At 33.6% G+C, this 21039-nt stretch overlaps 2 protein-coding genes across 4 annotated transcripts in view; one reads left to right on the forward strand and one right to left on the reverse strand.

The window, feature by feature from the left end:
- Positions 1-21039, reverse strand: part of gukh (NHS actin remodeling regulator GUK-holder) — a 199744-nt gene that overhangs the window by 133371 nt on the left and 45334 nt on the right. The window lies entirely within an intron of this gene.
- Positions 7445-10467, forward strand: LOC143195691 (uncharacterized). The gene is made up of 4 exons (XM_076403088.1): positions 7445-7551; positions 7595-7754; positions 8136-8588; positions 10438-10467. The coding sequence occupies exons 3-4, from the start codon at positions 8169-8171 to the stop codon at positions 10465-10467; spliced, it is 450 nt and encodes a 149-aa protein (XP_076259203.1). The 5' UTR covers positions 7445-7551; positions 7595-7754; positions 8136-8168.

The raw sequence follows: 21039 nt of genomic DNA on the forward strand, positions 1-21039 counted from the left end.
CCTACCAATATTCCTGGAATTGCAAAAAATAAATAATGTTGCCAAAGAAATTCTTTGTAACATGTCTATCAGAATATTTATAAAATTTTTCAGAGCATATAATTTCTATCACACTATACATCCCGCTAATAGGTTAGTAATAATAATAGGTAGGCAACCACTAGTAAAAATGTAATAAATATATTTTTTTAAATACCTGTTTTATCATATACGCAACCCGATTAAGATTTAATGTGGCATTAGTTTTTACTATATATAAAAACTTACATCATATCACAGTTCCGACAATAACACCGTGGTAGTTATCTCATATCTGAACAATGGAGGAGTGGTTACGAACTGAACCTATCTATTTTTAGATTCAGGACATGCAGGATGGCATGCACTGTGATTTCCACTTGAAAAGAGACACTGCTGCCCGAGTCAGGAAACGGCAAACGTATTTTTACTTTGACTATTTCCGACTCACGTAATTTTATCAATTATCTCGTTATCCTCGCGTTCCTGGGCGGCAAAGAACACAGCAGGACAAAAACAAGCGACAAATAAAGTCCGAAACTACCTCATCGACCACTAAATCATAACCATTGTACAATTAACAGGGCTCGTTTTTTTTCCTTTCTTGTCGTATTCAACGGCTTGAGATCCGGTTATATCTCTCGGTGGCCCATAAATAACTTTGTCGTTAACCACCAGTCCTGAACGTATTCATTTCGCTTTGGCGAAATCAGAAAAGACACAACAATTGTCAGCCTCATGAATAAGCCATTTTGCCTTGCTTCACTCGCTTCGTATAATTACCTTTTCCGTCTTCATTGTATATGAAACTAGTACCTGCACTTACTGAGTTTAAGGCTCTTTCATAACATAAGGGTTTGTGTCAGAAAAGAGCAATACATTCAGGAAAACACGTAGCGTATTTTATAAGTTTATCTAAACTAAATATATTAAAAGCATTCCAATATTTAGTTCTTAGTAAAAAAACGAACAATTTTATGTTACGCGGGGGTATATAAGGCATGAAGTTTAAAATTCTCGTAAATATAATCTCTGGCAACAATATTGTCGATGCCAGGTCAAACTAAAATGCTAAATAGAAAGAACACCAACCTTTATGATAATACATTCATAAATTTTACAGTAAGGAAATAAAAAGTGACAAATTTTTTCTTATAATACTATAGAGTCTCTTTTTTACAAGCTAAGGTTTATCGGAACTAAACATACACTTTTAAGAAAATCAGGATATATAATTATTTTTGACTTTGACCAATATATGTGGTTATATCAATATGTTCTTCCGAATATCCGCAAATCGATATTTTTTTAAAATCTATTAAAATTGTTCACTCTTCAGAGTAACAAAGCTATAAAATATTGATATTTTTTCCCGATTATACGCCAATAACATTTTTTTGTAATTTTTATGACAAATGCTTTTTTGTCTAAAGAACAATAAATCTATAAAATATAAAAAAAATTATTCAGAAGAAATTCAGAAAATTATTTCTCAGATTCGATTACTAGTATTTGAGGTTCTTTTTCGTCATTTTAGTAATAAAATCTTTCAAAACATTGGATATATTTTTTGAAAAATTTGTTTTTGGTTATTTCTGTTGTTTTGGTTAATTAATCTTTGGCATATTGAAATATCGATATTTGATTTTTGTTGAATATCTAAAAGCTAAAAGAAAATTATATTTTGCAAAAAAACTGATTTTCTTTTAAAATTACGATATAAACTCGATACATCGATATCGATATCGAACAGATATTAAAAACGATATATTTTTGATGAATGAATCATGTCAGAATAACAAATCTATGAAATGTCGATATTTTTTTCAACAAACTGATGAATTATAGTCAGTGTTGGGGCGATGGACCCGCGATTTCGATTCTCCAAATAATATACTATGTTTGAATTGTTTATAGACTTTATTCACTTATTTTAATTTCTACACACTGCATTCTTGTTCTATATTTTTTAATGCTTTCTATTTTTCCGGTTATATACAAAGTTAACCTAACTTTCTACAACTGTCAAACACTACAACTAATTACATCGAGGACATCGGAACTATCTTACCCATCGAAGAAAGAACTATTGCCCATCGACGTGTAAATCATATATATTAAATACATTAAATACATATAATTAAATGCGTCTTTACATATAAAGACGCAACAGTCAGGTTTTTTAGCTGTCAAAATTATAAATCTTAAATAATATAAACACTCGAATATATTTTTTCGGCAAGTTGTATTTTTATGGGAATATTGACAATTTTCTTTTAAACATACGGAAAAGGTGCCAAAACTATATTTTTCAACAAACCGTTATAGCATAGTATATATTGTGTTTTTTTTATATTTCGGCCAGTCAAAACAATAGATCTAAAATTTATCGATGTTTTTTCAACAACGATATACATATATAATACGATATATATCAACAATAGGATATTTTTAAAATTTCAATATTTTTTCCACTTTCGACATCACTAACTGAACCTACTGCTAAAGTATGTTCCAGGTCATATTCCAGCTTCGAGAAAGCAGAGATTAGTCTAACAAAACCCGGAATTTTTAGGAATAACGAACATTTTTCAGGCTGTTAAAATTAATCCGTTTGAGGCAAGTTCCACGCAAGGGCATAATAGTAAAAATTTATAATTACGGATGATTCCTCCAGCAGCTTCTCCATATGCGTTAGAAATATTACTTGATTCAAGACCTTAATGGCGGACAATTCCTGGTTCAATCCAAGATTTTGCTTTAAAATATAAAATAAGGCTATATCTACTGTACGATGTAATAAACCAAATTATTACTGTAAATGTACTTAGATTTACTTTAAACTTTAATTAATCAATAACTATTATTAATAATAATTATTATTAATTTAAAATTAATAATAATGAATCTATAAAATAACGTGCTGAAATATTTCAAACTAAAATGAATCATTTTAAATCAGTTTCTTGTCGAGATATATCTTAAAACTGCATATTATCATCATGTAAACGCGACATGTACATAAAAATGACGCAAGGAATGTTATCAAGACAAATATTTGTTGAACCAATTATAAATGTCAATATTTCTCCAAGTTTTTTTTTATGGCAAAATTTAAATCGCTTGAGTCACCTAAATTATTTATAACTTGTGTGTGTTTTTTCTCTGCAATATAACTTATTCATATCTAAATTTTATTGAGTAAACTTTATTATTAACTGTTTTTAATTATTTTTAATACATTGGATGCCTACTTAATCACAACGAATTTCTAGATGGAATTACTAATGGTTGTGTTACTGAAGTTTTATGACTTATAGGATTTTATTGTGGCAATAATATTCCAATTACGAGTGGTCTATTGCATATTTATCATAGGAATGGGTTATTTTTATATTGAAACTAGCGACCCGCCCCGGCTTCGCATGGGTGCAATGCTGATACTAAATTAAATACACTACAGAAAAAATATGAACGTTGTATATAAAAACATAGCGGCCCGCTCCGACTTTGCACGGGCATAAAATATATATGCCTATGTCACTCAATGAAAACATGATTAAAATCGATCCAGTATTTTTGGTTCATTCATTACTGCCCTTGGCCTGCACGCATTAAATTTGGAGTAAAACAATTCCTATTCCCCTATACTTACTATGAAGATTTCCTGCTATCTTTGGAATATCTAAATTCATACAATTTTTATTACATTACACATTTTTAAACGCAAATTTTAAATTTGTAATATCTCCGAAAATATTTGTTTAATTTACATGCTGTAAGGAACCATATTGATCTATATTAATTGCACACTGTATTTAAGGTACTTAATTCGATAAGGATTAATGCCGTATTGCTTAAAATAGCTTCGTAAATAAGCCATTTTCTCACGTAAAAAGTAGACAATAAAAATGGTTAATGTGGGTTATCCCTAAAAGATAAACATATACCATCGCGGACTTTTTTGTAGACCTTTTTATGGTGTACAATACTGTAGTACATTAATTTGATCTAACTCGTAGGGTTAGGCAGCGTTTTTGCTAATTGCTAAATAAACCTAAAAAAATAGGTTAATTTACGACATCACGTTAGAAACCTCTAAAATTAGCAATGTTGCCTTAGTATATTATGCATGTATTATACATATAAACCTTCCTCTTGAATCACTCTATCTATTGAAAAAAACCGCATCAAAATCCGTTGCGTAGTTTTAAAGATTTAAGCGCACATAGGGATATAGGGACAGAAAAGGCGACTTTGTTTTGTACTATGTAGTGATGTAATCGGTGATAAAAAAATTTGCGCCATCAAATGTAACATCGAGGCCGAACTACACAAAAAAAAAATATATATATATATATATATGTATATATATATATATATATATATATATATATATATATATATATATATATATATATATATATATGTATATATATATATATATATATATATATATATATATATATATGTATATATATATATATATATATATATATATATATATATATATATATAAATAAATATATGTCTATCCAAAGTAAAAGTGTACTGTAATAAAGAATACACTGCTACATCATCTACAAAATAATTAGTGCCTATTCTCTCCTCGTGCATAGGTAATAAATGCAAATGCTTACATAGAATATTCTTTATCGTATACTCTAAACAGCTACAGACATATCCATGCACACAAATTTCACGTGCTCTACAATATAGTTTTTTATACAAATATTATTAACATTTACATTGTATGCGTTATTTTGATATTATACTTTGAACATATAAACGAATCAGCCTGCAAAAGTCGCTCACTTGTCAAATGTCTACAAAGTTCTTCAAAATATTAGTGATAATAAGAGGTTATAAACTGGGACTGTTTTGGCGCTTTGCTTGTTCTAACAAATTTCAAATCGCTGCTTAATATGTATAAAAAATAATAATAAAAAAATATTGGAAATATTTTTATTGTATTATCGCTGCACTGAATATCAGTGTGGACACTCTAAAATCTCTCAAATTAAAAAAAAACATATAATTTTTGAAACTTTCACACTTTGCTTTTAAAAGAATACAAGTTTTGAAAACATATAATAAAATTAAGCGAGATTTGTTATTTCAATTTGTGTACAGACATAGGTATATCAAAATAGAACATTAGGCCACCCTTGACAGGACTAATCATAATACAAAATAACAGAAAATGTATATATGTTAGAAAACAAAAGTTGAAGGAAAAAAGTAAAAGTCAGAATAACATATGATTAGATATATTTTCCTACATGCTAGAGATAGGGATCAGACAAAAATATCCCAACAAGGAAATTTTAAACTAGATCAATATAAGTGAAATGTTTAGTTGTGTTTTAAGAAATAGACTTTAAAATAGACACACCGTATATCAGATGGCAGAATAATATGGGTCTTCCTCCCTACCATTGCATATTCAATCAATTAAAATTGTTATGGGATGTGACAAAGAATTTCTACAGTTGATATGCAGATCGAGAAAGATATATAGGCAAAAACTTTTTGGATATGTTGAAAGGGTTGTTTACAATAAAACCCTTCGGTTTGAATGAACTCCATCGGACACACAGAAGAAGAAATTGACAATTGGTGGAACTGTGGAGATTGGGGTAATTAACAGTTATTGCTTGAATACTGGGTCAGAATGTGACAGTGACTGAATGAAACTTTCTGGATGTGGGATTACGATTCAATGCTGACAATACCAAAAGAGGGTAATGAGAGTGGAAACAATTAAAGATGATGATATAATTGATCTAGGATCTGTAAAAAATCATATTGTAGAGTCTTGTAAATCTAATTGTATCAAGTAAAATATCCATATGTAGTAACAAAATAATCTAAAAAGAAATACAGTAATATCAAAATGATTTAACAAGAAAATACAGCAACGAAGGAAACAAGAACTAAAAATAAGAAGGTAATTATGTTCTCTAATGAAAATAAAATATACTATTTGAATGTATTACCTGGATTAAGAGTCTAGGGGATACCATAGGTGGTTTAGAAACGAATTCAATGTAAATATAATAAAATAACTCTAACCTACAAACTATTGTGGCTGTTTAATTAACTGTAGTTTAAGTCCTTTAATAATATATGCATTAGATGAACTATAATGTTAAAATAAATTATATTTTATAACATTTTTGTTCGATTATTTTATTTATATTAGAACGTATATATCGAAGCTAAAATAAACTAAGATGGATACAATTCCGACGTCAAATACCGTTTTGACGTCATAAATTGAGATGACGTGATTTTAGTGTTAATTTGGATAGACTATATATTTATATTATTGCTTTGTACCAGAAGGAATATTATGATATATGAAATAATTTTTGCAATATTTTATCCAAAATTAATTATTTCAATTATGAGATAAATAAACAATAAAGATTAGTAAAGGTAACCACAGAATCATTATCAGACCAATATTGGTCATGGTTATTCAAAAATTATGACTAATGTACTCATGTTTTATTAATCATTGAATATCTCATCGGGCGTGTTAAAAAGTGGTCAGAGGATGTGTTTCCCATGGCGAAGCCGCAAAGGGAATAAAATATCACCCATCAAACGGACATTAATCAGTTGTTACTTGATAAATCACAAATCGCATCCACTGATGAAGCGTAGATTCTTAAACAGCTGTAGCTTTTTAATAGTTTTTTCTAATAGAATCCGTACGAGGAAACGACTAAACATTAATACCAAAATCCCAGAAGCACCTCCAAAGTGCAGCAACTGCGGTGAAACTCATACCGCAAACTTCAGCGGTTGCACCTGCCGTCCTGCTCCAAGAAAACCAAAAATTCCGACCGAAACCAGACCTCCACAAGGTTCTGCATGGAGTAACCAAGGTGGCAGAAAGCTAGCCCAAAAATTAGCCAGCGCTACCCAGCCTGCTCCAACTCAAACTCCTGCTCCAACCAATACACCGGACCTTAACTCCACAATGCAGGCGTTTACTGACCCGCAGGCTTTCCTACAAGTGATCGCCCTGGCTCACCAACTTGCTCGTTTTTTTCCAAATGTCGCCGCCTAAGCGGCAACACTTACCTGTCTCTATAACTTTCAGCAGCCTTTAACTCTTCGAAATGGCTGTTCCGAAATCTCTTATACTGATGACATGGAATGCAAATAGCTTACGCGGAAAGCAAGCGGAATTGGAGGACGTCATAACATTCTATGACGTCGACATCGTGCTCATCCAGGAAACTTTCCTGAAACCTTCGCATCGTCTCTCTTTCGAACACTTTTTTGTCTACAGAAACGATAGAACTCCGGGTCGAGGCGGTGGAACCGCCATTCTCGTCAGAAAAGGAGTCAAACACGAGCTCCTTCCATCGTTATCAGTAAACAACTTCGAAACAACCTCCATTAAAATCGATATCCAAGAACGTCCCTTCGTGATTACATCCCTGTACAGGAAATCTTCTGCATTCAACTATGCCGAATACCGATCACTCGTCGAAGGAAAATTTCCGAAAATAATAGGTGGCGACTTCAACGCCCACCACCCCACCTGGGGGTGTTCCAGAGCGAATCCCGCAGGTAACGCCATCGTAGCTCTAAGTGCAGATCTGGGCTACGGTCTTGCCTTGCCAGATGAACCCACCCATCACCCTAGTACAGTCTCTCAAGGCGCAGCAAGAATCCTTGATTTCTTTATTCTTCAAGACGTAAATCGCGATTCCGAAGTTCGAGTCCTTGACGAACTAGACTCTGATCATCGTCCGATCCTTCTCAAACTCGGAAACTGCGCCACCACTCAAGTCCCACTAACAAGATTCAGGAAAAAAACCGACTGGAAAAACTACCAATCTCTTCTCCTGAAATCCGATCCAATTCCGAAAATTAACACACCAGAACACCTCGAGGAAGCCGTACTCAAGCTAACTCGCGATATTCAGTCTGCTCACGAATCTTCCACAGTCAAAATTTCATCACAACCCCAGCCGTGGAAAAACAATCTTCCCGCTTCTCTTAAACGTGAAATTCGCATCAAAAACGGTTTATGCAGATTAGCTCGATTCACCCTTGATGCTGCAGACAAAAGGGAGGCGAACAGAGCATGCAAGAGGGTAAGGGCGGCCGTCTCGACTTGGCGAGCAATGAAATGGAACTCATTTCTCGCGGACCAAAGGCTGGATGGCCCCCCTTCCTTCTGGCGTGTCTCCAAATGCCTCGTGGGGAAGACGCACAATGTCATCCCTCCCCTGAAGTCAGCGGTTACAGGAAATTTTGCAGTCACTGACCAAGAAAAAGTCGAGCTCCTTGCAGAGACCTACGAAGCTCAAATGAAATGCCTCCCACCCGCACAGAACACTAAAACTAAAGACATTGACACTGTCATCAACGAATCCAACTCCGTCAAAAGACCAGTAACCCCCGCCTTTCTTCTCAACCATTTTGTATCTCCAAAGTCTCTACAGACTATGATCGGCAAACTTCAAACCAAAAAATCTCCAGGTTTCGATGGAATATCGATTACCCAGTTAAAAAAGCTCCCGCATAAGCAACTCGCAGAACTGGCAAACATTATTAACTCCATCATGAGACTGCAACACTTCCCGGCGTCTTGGAAACACGCACATATAGCGGTTATACCCAACAAAGGAGCAAAATCATCTCCATCTGATTACAGGCCTATCAGCCTTCTCAGCGCCATTTCGAAGCTTGCCGAGAGGGCAATACTCTACGCTCTCAACTCTTTCACAAAGGAAAACAACATCATTCCAGATGAACAATTCGGCTTTCGCGCTCACCACTCATCCGTCCATCAAGCTTCCCGTCTGGCTGCACACATCCATCATGCTCTTGACCAACGTAAAAAGCTTGGAGCAGTTCTTCTGGACCTAACCAAAGCCTTCGACAAGGTCTGGCACGACGGATTGTTCGCAAAGTGCGTGCGGTTAGGCCTCCCAGAAGACCTAACCGCTCTCATCAAGTCCTATCTCTCGGACAGATCTTTCCAGGTCAAGATCAGGGCGTCACTTTCCAGTCGTAAACAAATCGATGCTGGCGTACCTCAAGGTTCCCCGCTGGCCCCAGCCTTATTTAATCTCTTTATTTCAGATATGCCGAGAAAAGAGCATATTGACGTCGCCTTTTACGCTGACGACACTGCTTTCTTCACGGCCGCCAGGTTCGAAGTTACAATTCATGAGCGTTTACAGAAGCAGCTCGATCATGCGGTCAAGTGGTTCAAATTCTGGAGGTTGCAAATCAACCCCCTGAAAACCCAGGCCATCATTTTCCACAAGAAGCGTTACGCACTGCGCGTCTCGCAACTTAAGATCGACACCGCAATAATTCCATGGCTGGATAACGTCACGTACCTAGGTCTTCACTTCGACCGGCGGTTCGGTTGGCATTCCCAAATCCAGAAAGCAATCCAAAAAGGTTCGGGGATAGCAAACCTGCTATCTCCTCTGATCTGCCCTTCTAGCAGGCTTCCCATCTCCATCAAATGCTTATTTTACAAGATGTTAATTCGGTCCGTACTCCTCTACGGATCTAATGTCTACTTCAAGTTTGTTACACCCAACCAGGTCAAACGGCTTCAAGTTTTCCAAAATAAGCTCCTCAGGAGAATATTAAACGCTCCATGGTTTGTCAGAAATAATCAAATCCATAGGGAAACTGACACTCCAGAAATCAAGCACTTCATATCTCAATCATTCCACAAACAACAACTCAGCTCAAGTTCTTCTGAAAACGCGCTTGTTCGCGAGCTGGTTGACATGCTGGGAACTTAGCACCGCGTCACCGCTAAGCTCCCCCCCTTTTCCAGGCTGAAACGACCTCATCCGTCGCTACAGTCATAACTTTTGCCCCCATACAACAGTACCCAGTTGTGTGTTAACTCAGGTTCGCGAATCAATAGAATCGCCGGGCTCTCGTGCCCAATAACGGCTGCCCGATCAGCGGGTGCCATATCCCCAAATTTAATGCAGTAGCAGTAGTGATCCACAGGGGTCAACTGTGAGGCGGTTTCGGTTTAGTGTATTGGTAAGCCCAGAGGCAGTCCCACATAACCCGGTCCAACTTGTCACTCCAGGGCAAGTCTCCGCGACCAGGTATGCGTCATGCATTCCACCGCCTGGTTTTTAGGCCAGAACAAAAAAAAAAAAAAAAAAAAAAAAAAAAACTAAACATTAATAATAAATTTTCCCGTTTCCGGTTATCAACACAATGGTGTCGGTATCGTTCCTCGAGCCGCCTCGAATTTATCGACAACTAAAAACACCACAAGTCGATTTATTTAATTGTCTAACCCGGCAAAGAGGTCGTTATTTACAGTTTTCGGGCATGCCGATTGCCCAATATCCGAATTTAAGGCTCGTAAATCAAAACATATACACGGGACCGTGGGCCTAGCTCGATCTTGAGCGAGAAAGACCACAATAAGACGGAGAATTGTCGAGCTTAGAATCGAACCGCGACCGCTCGGTGGGTTTTTATTAGTGTTGGGAACAATCGACTGAAATCGACTATCGACTGTTCAGTAATTAACTACTTTGTACTATCGACTATTTCAGTCGCTATTTTTGGTTCGACTGTTTTTACTAGTAACTGTTTTCAGTCGCTATTTTCGGTCCGACTGATTTTATTACTATTTACTATCGACTGTTTCAGTCGTTTACTTTTAGTTACTATTTTCGGTTCTACTAGTTTATTCGACTGATTTTTAACGTTCTGGCCTTCCGTCCTAGCCGCGACCTTGAAAGTAATGCGCCGAATTTATGCTTATATAGATTTATATGTAATATATGTGGTTTTATGTTTTTTATGGTTTGCTTGTGAATAACTATATATTGTAAATTAATATGGCAAAAAAATTAAATTGTAAATGATAAAAAATAAGATACTTTTGACTGGCAGAATAGGTAATACTTTGGACTGGTATAATAAGTAATACTTTTTTGATAAGCTTTCAGGATTTTTGTCCAAACCTCTTGTTTGTCGAAGCTTTTTTCCTAAAATCTTGAAAACTAAAATTAGGTTCCAAAGGTTTCAGAAATTGCATAGATCCAAAAGATTTGAAGAATTTTTTACAGTAGCAGTTGTTAAATTTCTTTTAAAAATATTAACCGTAAAGAGGTGAATAAAGTATATTAAATATTTGTAATAAATACATTTTCTGATAGGAAAACTCTACTTTAATATTCAACAATTTATTTTGTTGAACGTTTATGTTATGTTAACGAATGGACTATCTTAACAGAATGCGTTCAACTTTTAAAGCCCATTGAAATAATGACCACCGAGTTACCTGGTGAAAGATATCCCAACGATGTCTTTAATTATACGGTTAATAAGAGGACTGCAACATTCCATCAAATCCAGGATTATAGATATCATCAATAAAAGACTGGCAATTTTAGAAATGAATACGATATGCGGGAAATCCACATTTTTAGATCCTAGATTTAAGAAAGCAGGATTTGGTATTGCAAATAATGCTGAGGCGATACAAAAAGTTATTACAAAAGAGGTATCTTCCATTTCAACTTCAAAAAATACAAATATAGTTCCACAACTCGAAATTCAAGACAAAACTACGGACCAAGAATGTATTGGCATCTGGAGATATTTTGATTAAAAAAATGGCTAGAATGAAATAAATAATTACTCCAAGTACTGCAGCAACTTTACAGATTTAGCAGTATTTGGAAATTCCATTTATTGGGCGTTTAGAAAACCCATTGGATTTTTGGCAGACCCATAAAATGAAACTACCTGAATTATATCAGTTACACGTAAAATATTCCTCTATACCCGCAACATCTGTCCCCTGGGAACGACTTTTTTCAAAATCTTGGCAAATAATTAACGATCAAGGAAATCGCCTCACGGGAGAAAAGTTGAACATGATAATATTCACAGCAATTTAAAAATATTTCCCTTCAAAAAGATATAAAACTTTTATTTAAAAAGGGTCTGGTAGTTATTGTACGATCATTTTTAGGTTCATCATGGATTAGATTTTTCAATGATTAGGTATATGTTTACATTTTATTTAGTAGTTATGGTTATTGAAAATCTTTAGTTTTATCACGAATGGATCTTCTGGCATCACGAATGGAAAAAAACAGTCGAACCGTGCATTTGACTGAAAATAGTAATTACTATTTTCAATTATCTATTTTTCTGACTATCGACTGTTTCGACTGTTTTGTGACTATCGACTGCTTCGACTGTTTTCAGTCGATAGTTCCCAAAGCTAGTTTTCATTATGTTTCCGATTTGACTTGGGTTTTACGGGTGTTACAGTTGTCATTTTGATTAGATCTCCATATATAGGATGCGTTCTAGTTACGCAACCGTGCCTTAATAGCCCCACACATACGGAAACAATGATCACTTTGCTCTTTTCTCGTTACGGGTTTACGATTAAAGCAATGGTTTTCAATGTTCGAAATGTTATGTGGTTTGAAATACGAGGATAGTTTGATAAGTCAGTGACTTTTCGACTGAAAGATATTTTTTTCGATAAAAAACGTTTGATTTGGTAACTGGAAATAGTTCCAAAGGACTTGTAGCGACCTTGAGGCATGTTGAATTTTACATAGTGGAATAGCGGTCTACAAAATACCCAGAAATATAATCCCAGATGTTGAACACGGGCGGGGTGCCAGTAGCGCCAACTAGAGCTCGATAACGAATAGCTGGCAACCCAGAGACGTTTATCTGAGATGTTATTGAAGGGTATTTCCATTCATTCAATTACCAACCATCGTTTGGTATAGACGTGCCACCATCGACTGCCCAAGTCTCGTCACCAGGTAACACCGCTGCCATCCGTTTTATCTATTTTATATTTTCCACATTTTTATATTATTTCAATAAATAACGGTCACAAAATATAAACACCACTGTTTCATTTCGCTTTACCTCCATTCACCGAGCCATATCAATTTACCCTAAAGACTAAATGCTAAATGGAGAATAATCTGGATGGGGTAGAAGCAGAAAACTAGTGAGGCCGAAAAAATATCCATATATTTTTGCTTCGACAAAGCTGGAAACACAATCCAGGCAGCTTAAATAATGTTTATTGTTCTGATAGTGTAACAGCAAATCAAGAGCAGCTTTGGTTTGGTCGATTCTGTTCTAGTAGTTTCGATGTGAAAGATACATCAAGCCAAATGGCTATGGTGAGAATCACTTGGGAAAGGGAAAATACGAAAGAAGCTAGATATGTGGATGCCACATCAGTTAAACGCAAAATTACAAAAATCAAAAAAACAAAATCGAGCCATTTCTGTTCTGTTGTTTTGCTGTTCAGTTAGTGGGATTGGCAAGGGATTACATGCTATAAGCTGCTCTCCTAAGACCAATATTTTAATTCAAACTTATATATATTTTCTGAAAAAAAATATCGATATTATTTTAGCCGATATTTGCGTTTTCTCAAATTATTATAAATAATTAAAATTAAATATAACGTTTAATATATCTTTATAATTGGTACTTATTTTTAAATTTTCATCAAAAACATCGCCACCCTTATTATCAAACTCAAACCAAATTACTCACTCAAATTCAAAAACCAAAAAAAACATATATATTTTTTAGCCTAATATTTCAGTATTTTTATATTTTCTTAAATATATCGATAATTTTTTTATAAAAAAAGACCTACCGACCCCTAAAATAAACTACATTGCAATGTCTTAATAGAACATGAGTTTTTATGTGCTCGATTTTTACATTTTGCAATCCATAGAAAATCTGCCCAAAATCTCACCAGTGATCGTTTTACTCCTTTTAAGCTCGAATGCATGACACTCTGTTCCAAAATACAATGATGAATTCGTTGACCTTCTTTGGTGCACGTTCAGCCGAAGAATCCCACTCTTTTGATTACTCCTCTAGTGTTTTATGATGTATCAATAATTTGAAACATCACAAAAACTTATTCGGATTACCACTGATACCAAGCATTCCATTGAAGAGGTCACATTACTCTACCTATAATAGTATGTGAGTAATCGCGTAACCTATCGCGCGGATAGTTTTTACATATCCAATTATTCATATAAAATATGATCCAATTTGACGTCCAATTCCATTCTATCGATTTTATCGACGATTTCTGGCGTGACAACTTCTTTTAGGCGACCTGAACGTTCAGCGCCACCTGTGCTGGTACGGCCATAACGGAACTCATTATATTAAACTTTATTTAGACCCAGTGGTGTTTCTTTTGCACAAAAAAATAATGCTTCAGCAGCACACAAATATAACTTTTTCCATTTTTCTTAAAACTGTCCACGGTATATTGATAATTGCAAAAATATGTAAAAGAAAGTGGATAAAGATGCTGAGACTATACATAAAAGTGGTTTAGAAAAATCAACAAGGATAATAAAAGTAATCAATCATTTTTAAAACTGTTGATTTAAATCAACAAAATGTATGAAAATTAATAATTCATATTTCAGTAGAAATTGATCATAAGTGTCCTTTTACCAACGAGCTGGACTGGACCTACAGTTTAACATGTGCTCCGAAACACTGTCCTCGGCATTAAGCCTATCGACCGGCGAGTGACCAAATCATACCAGAGGACATCCGGTCTTACCCAGCCTGGTTACCGGCGTAACTGGGATCATTTTCCTTGTCGGATTTTGCACTCTTACCTAAGACAATCACAAATATTAAACAATCACAAACATAAATTTACGACCATATCCCAACAGAATTCGAACCCGCGACTATCGCAACAGTAGGTGGACCGTTTTGTCGCTTTTACCACGACACGATCCAAGCCGGCTGATCATTTATTTGACAAAATACAGCCGAGCGTCGATCAGAATGAATTACGTCAATATTCACTAGCGAATGCAACAGATATGTCGAAAGTGAATACCACAATGATCCTTGGTCTGGAAAATATATTGGTTTGTTCAAAATACATAATATTTGATACCTTTTCTACATTCGAAAAGAAAAGAATATATATATATATATATATATATATATATATATATATATATATATATATATATATATATATATATATATATATTTCCATTCTATAAATATATCAAAATTATTTCTACATCCTGGTTGCCAACGTCATTTTGTTTAATATGAATTTCGACAATCGGGGCTTTATGATAATTTGGTCATGTTACCTGTACCCACTAGTACTTATATACTTTAGAGTCCATAATTAATACGAAAAATAAATGATTTTCAACCAACTACAATTCAATAGTTTTTAAATTAATGATTCATCATAGCAATTCTGATTATTGTTTGGATTACAACTCTAAATCATTTTAATCCAAATAAAATTTAATACAAATTTAGTTCATAAAAAGTATGTATGGAAGAATACTATATATTCTTTAAATGTGCTTATCATATGTGTGTATAATAATGCGAATAAACAAACTAGTATCTAAAGTATATGAAGGACAAAGAGTAAAAACACGCCACATTTTTATAATTTTTGCAGTGGTGATGAACAATGTATATTATAAATTAGGGTAGGACGCCAAAATAAGTTTTGCGGTAACATGCAAATTGTCAGAGTAAACTTCGCAGAAAAATATTGATACAGTGCAATAACAACCAATGTTCAAGTTCAGTTCAGTTCTCAAATAAAGTTTATTATAAAATACAACTAACCTAGAAATATAGGTTAGTTCATAAGTTGTTCATTTATCCACCGTTATATAATTAATATGCTTGTTAAAACTAATCAACAGCTGCATATATTTAATCACAATTAGTAAGAATCTTATGTTATATACAATTTAAAACGCTTGGATACAATAAAACTCAAACATGGATTTATTTGCAGATGCTCATATTTGGAATGTGACAAAGTAATGATACAAAAGTCATGCCATTTTAATGTGATAGAAATTGATCCATTTAACAAAGAAAATATCCAAACTTTTGTTCTGAATATGAGAGTTGACACGAAATTTCATCTAATGTAGTAGAAGCGTGTCTCTTGATATTATGTAGAATTATGTTGAAATATTCCTGATATAGATATATAGATATTCATAAGAGAATAGATAAAATAAACGGTTCAAAGAACTTGATTTTGGTCTTGCTATGGCAATAAAACGTGTAGAAAATTGATGTGGGCAAGCATCAATTAGAAAATATGATGATTTGAAGATACAGTGTCTACAAGGAAGGAAACAATTGAAGACTCACTTCCTACTCCTGCTTTTTAAGAATTTTTAACAGGTTAAGTAACATGGGGCCTGACATTAAAATGTTTCAAAATTAACTTGTCTTATTTTGTTACTTGAAAGGGTGTTGTTGTATTGGTCTGAACACCACACAAATCCTTTCTGATGTCACCATAGTAATACATATTCTTATTTCAAAACGCAACGAATATGAAACGTATTAAAGATTTTCGTAATATACCAATTTCATATATCACAGCTAGTAACAATGATCTTATGTGTCAACATCTCCATCTTTTATAAATATTGCGAAGCACATTTGCCTAATATTTAATAAAATAACTAATTGTAGAATAATACTGTCACATCTGTCAAATATTGCTGAATATAATGATACAAGCAAACGAATTAGCAATGAATTGAAAGATTATGCTTAATCATATTCATATATTTAATTAATTCCAGAGAGAGGTATTGACATTAAGAAATTACAAAAATTATAAAAACTAATATTCCGTTAGGGCAAAAGCAAAGCAGATCAGGCCCTTCTATTGTTACAATAGTCGCGGGTTCGAATCCTACTAAAACATGGTCGTAAATTTATGTTTGTGATTGTTTCATATTTATGATTGTTCTAGGCAAGACTGTAAAATCCGACAAGGAAAATGATCCCAGTAACCAAGCAAGTAACCAGGCTGGGTAAGACCGGATGTTTTCTGAGATGATTTCTAAATTGGTCACTCGCCAATCGGTAGGTTTAATGCCGAGGACAGTGGTTTACCGCTCACGTTAAACAGTAGGTCCAGTCTAGATAAACCATCTTTGGTAAAAACGAAATTTTAAAATATAAAAAAAACTAAATCACAGCAACGTAAAACAAATAAAACTGTTGGACAACAGACAGGAAATCAGAAGATTAAAACGAACTAAACCAGATAGAAGTTCATAGCATATAAGTATTTAATATCAACTTTAGTTTAATCTAGTTTAATAATTAATAATCTAGTCCTGCTTGTATACTAATGCAAGTACAGCTTAATAACAGCAATAAATTAATTTTATAAGTTAAGATTGTACTAAACATATCCACTGTAAGTTGTTTTTTTTTACTAAACTGAATATATCAAATGTACTCGCAACCATGTAAACAAAACAAGTAATAAAAAACGGACAAAACATCACTGCGTCTTAAATCATCTGTTGACACCGGACCGATAATATCGATGAAGGTTAAAACAATCGCAAAAAAACCAACACGTCCTCTTTACGAGTACCTGTGCACATAAAACAATATTTACTCGTGTCTGCTATCGGTTCTATCTCACTTTCCTTATCTCTAAATACATATTGGCGCTAACAGCGTGAAAACAATTTACACCAGAATAAAATAACGAATGTTGCCTTGTCAATGACCACGGATAACGAAGAGGCAACCCCGCAAACACGTCCGAATTCTTTCGTGGTAGTAAACGGCCGAAAAAAAAAAGATAATAATACATCAGTACGAAACACTTTTTACCTACAGATCGTCCGGTAATGGTATATTGATGCTTAAGCACGCCGATCGGTGTTGTCAGAGTTCTACGAAATATGTGACCAAATAATAATTCATATCATCACAATATTTACAGATTCACTTGTATGATGTCCTAACAAATATGATCTTAACATGTTCAGATAATATTTAAATTAACGTGTAACAGAAAAATAATCAATTATGTCGAAAATGTAACAGTATCCGTTGGATGATTAGGGATAAAGGAGGAGTGATGGCAACGTCGAAACCAACACGGTGGGCTGCTAAAATAGCCCGCGGCTGCCTGAGACCGGCTCCGACGTCCTCGGCCTAGCCCGCCCGTGGTTGATTATCCAGGGGAGTAGTACCAGAACGCATTCTTCATGGACAACACTCCCATTTAACCAGAAAGATTGGTTCTTCTTTAATTATCATATTCCGCATCTTCAAGTGAATATTTCGCACGCATATATACATATAAAGTGTAGTATATAGTTCGTCGTTTTGGTCAAACCTCTCTGTGAAATTTAAACTTTTTATAATAGTTTCAAATACAAAAAAATGCAGTTTACAGCACCATCATTTTAGAAAAGAAACGTTTTTAACCGAATTCGAAAAAGGAGGAGGTCATATGTTCGACTGTATATATTTTTTTAATGTATGTTCGCCGATTTCTCCGTCAGTTGTAGGGCGAATTTCAAAAATATTCTTTATTCAAAAGAGTGCGCTTCCGAGGTGGTCCCATTGGAACCAAGTCAGGATCTGTTGAGGAAAGGGGGGGAAATCGAGGGAAACGCTCAAATTTCAAAGGCACGTACAAAGTTTTCACATACTTTTTATCTAAAATAATCAGTTATTTGTGTATAATGTTATTGCGGAGCTGATATGATGAAAGAGAAAAATAAAATAATTTGAACAAAAAATTTAAACCGACTTCAAAAAATAAATAAGCAACTCACTAAAAATTAAAAAATAATCAAACTTAGATTTTTAACACAAAAAAACATTTTAAAATAAAATATATACATAATAATTGTTGTAATAACTAAATAAAAATAATCAAAAGCCTTATTTAACCTATCTACTACACATATTTTATATTCTACTATATACACACAATTTAGCTTAATACCTACTTACAATCTTACAATATTATTTTAACAACGGTGCCGAGCCCAAATAATACAAAATTAATAATATAATTTTGTAACATATACAAAAAATTAAATTACCAACAAAATAAATCTACATTAATATAACTGTTTGGTTTCGGCATCGACTTCAAAGTAGTCAGTTGGTGGTAGTTAAAATAATAGTAAATAGATAAATAGGTTTAGGTAGGTATTAAGCTAAATTGTGTGTATATAGTAGAATATAAAATACGTGTAGGGTTAAATGTGATAGGTTAAATAAGGTTTTTGATTAGTTCTATTTAGTCATTACAACGATTATTAGGTACATATTTTAATTTAAAATGTTTTTTTGTGTTAAAAATCTGTTTGACTATTTTTTAATTTTTAGTGATTTCCTTATTTATTTTTTCAAATCGGGTCAACTTTACTGTTAAAAATATTTTATTTCGGAAACAGTCATAATCCAAATGTGAATATTTTATTTCTGCATTTGTACAATTGTTTTTCTCACGCTATTAATTATATAACTTTCGTAAATCGTGGAGGCAGACAGATAATACCGAAATCATTACTTATACCGAAGTTAGGATTTAAACTATTACAGGAAATTAAGAGATTCGTAACTAGATACGAGGAAAGACTCTCATGTAAACTTAAATTCACTACAACCCTTAGATAGTTTCCCAAATTAGGATAATTAAGTGTTCGATTTTGCGTGTTTGTGTAGTTAAATTAAGTTAAAAGTTAGTCGGCTACTACTAGTAACAATATATTAATGATGACAAAATCTAAATATATATTCATAGTTAATGGTATATTCAAATAATAAATTATGAGTTCACAGTAATAATCAAAACTACAGGTTAGTTTAATACAACTTACGTTTAGCACTCAATATTTTGAATGTTATTAATGGATGTATGGACACTTACCTAAAACAAAAAAGAAATATATATTAAAATAAATATATGGGTATTTAAAAAATATGTTATTATAACTGATATAATACAATACGACATATTAAAAATATTCTATATCTAATCTATATTTCATCATATAATACATTAATTGCAATGTTGCTCTTTGAAAGTTATTTGGGGCTTTCAGCTCGGTTTTCATTTAAAGTCTTGCAATTCTTGCAATTCATTATCCTCTAACGTTTTTTGGTACTCCATGCCGTTCACATTGACACCAAAATCACAATATTGAAAAGCAGCATCATTTTGATGTAATGTAATGTATGTCGATAATGCAATTTTAATTAGCGTCTGTGTATACTAAATAAGTTAATAATATTAAACAGAAAACCGTAATTTTATGTAGAGATGATAAAACTATTGAATATAACACTTGTACTTATTGCATCATTTTTCAATTTAGAGGGAATATTAAAACTTGCATATAAGGACTAGTTCGAATTCATACTCGCGCAAACCTGGGGGTAGCTAGTCTTCTTCTACACCATCAAATTCGATGGTTTATTGCATTCTGTGTTCCTCACTTTTTCTCGGTAGTCTGAAAAAATCGGCTGCTGATGTCTATAAAAATTGTTTGTGCAAAATTCGCAAATGCAAAAAAACTTGTGCGATCAAGTTTAATTTCAATGATCTAAAAAGTGCCAGAATGCGAGAGGGAGAAAGTGAGAGAAGACACAAAATGAAAGTGGAATATTCATACTCACAACTCTAAACTTAATTTCAAAAAATAGGAACCAATGATGTTTCCAGCATGTATATCACATCATACAGTTGTTTTTAGTGGATGCAAATACTTTTCATGAATTAATTGAGGATTCTGTGTTCCCCACCGACTGTTCTGTTTATTACGACGTGGCCACTGATAAGAAAATGGCCTTGTTCGCTCATTATCAATTTAAACGAAAAATCTTCAATTTCACCAGACAGCCTTAGGATTGCATTACTGTACTGAACTCGTTGGTCAGGATCTCTCGGTAGCAATTTTTGGACTAATTGAATTTTGTACAGAGACATATTGTGTCATACTCGTTCTTGTGGCCTATATTTATCCATAATAAAATTTGGACGTCTACACAACCCGATGGTTAAAGCGCAATCAAAATGTTAGCGGGACTTTTGACCCACCTGTTACTTAAGAGGCAATTTATCTTTTTATATTATTTTTTGTTATTTAACCATTATATAATCTT

The sequence above is a fragment of the Rhynchophorus ferrugineus genome, unplaced genomic scaffold (genome assembly GCF_030347505.1).
Source record: "Rhynchophorus ferrugineus isolate W39M unplaced genomic scaffold, kcgeb_rfMv2 rfM4, whole genome shotgun sequence".
NCBI lineage: Eukaryota > Metazoa > Arthropoda > Insecta > Coleoptera > Curculionidae > Rhynchophorus > Rhynchophorus ferrugineus.

Bases quoted from the DNA above. Each gene is read 5' to 3' on its own strand.
- LOC143195691 (XM_076403088.1), top strand. From the start codon at position 8,169: ATGAAATGGAACTCATTTCTCGCGGACCAAAGGCTGGATGGCCCCCCT. The intron at 8,589-10,437 runs GCAAACATTATT...CCGTGGGCCTAG, and splicing joins ATAAGCAACTCGCAGAACTG to CTCGATCTTGAGCGAGAAAG.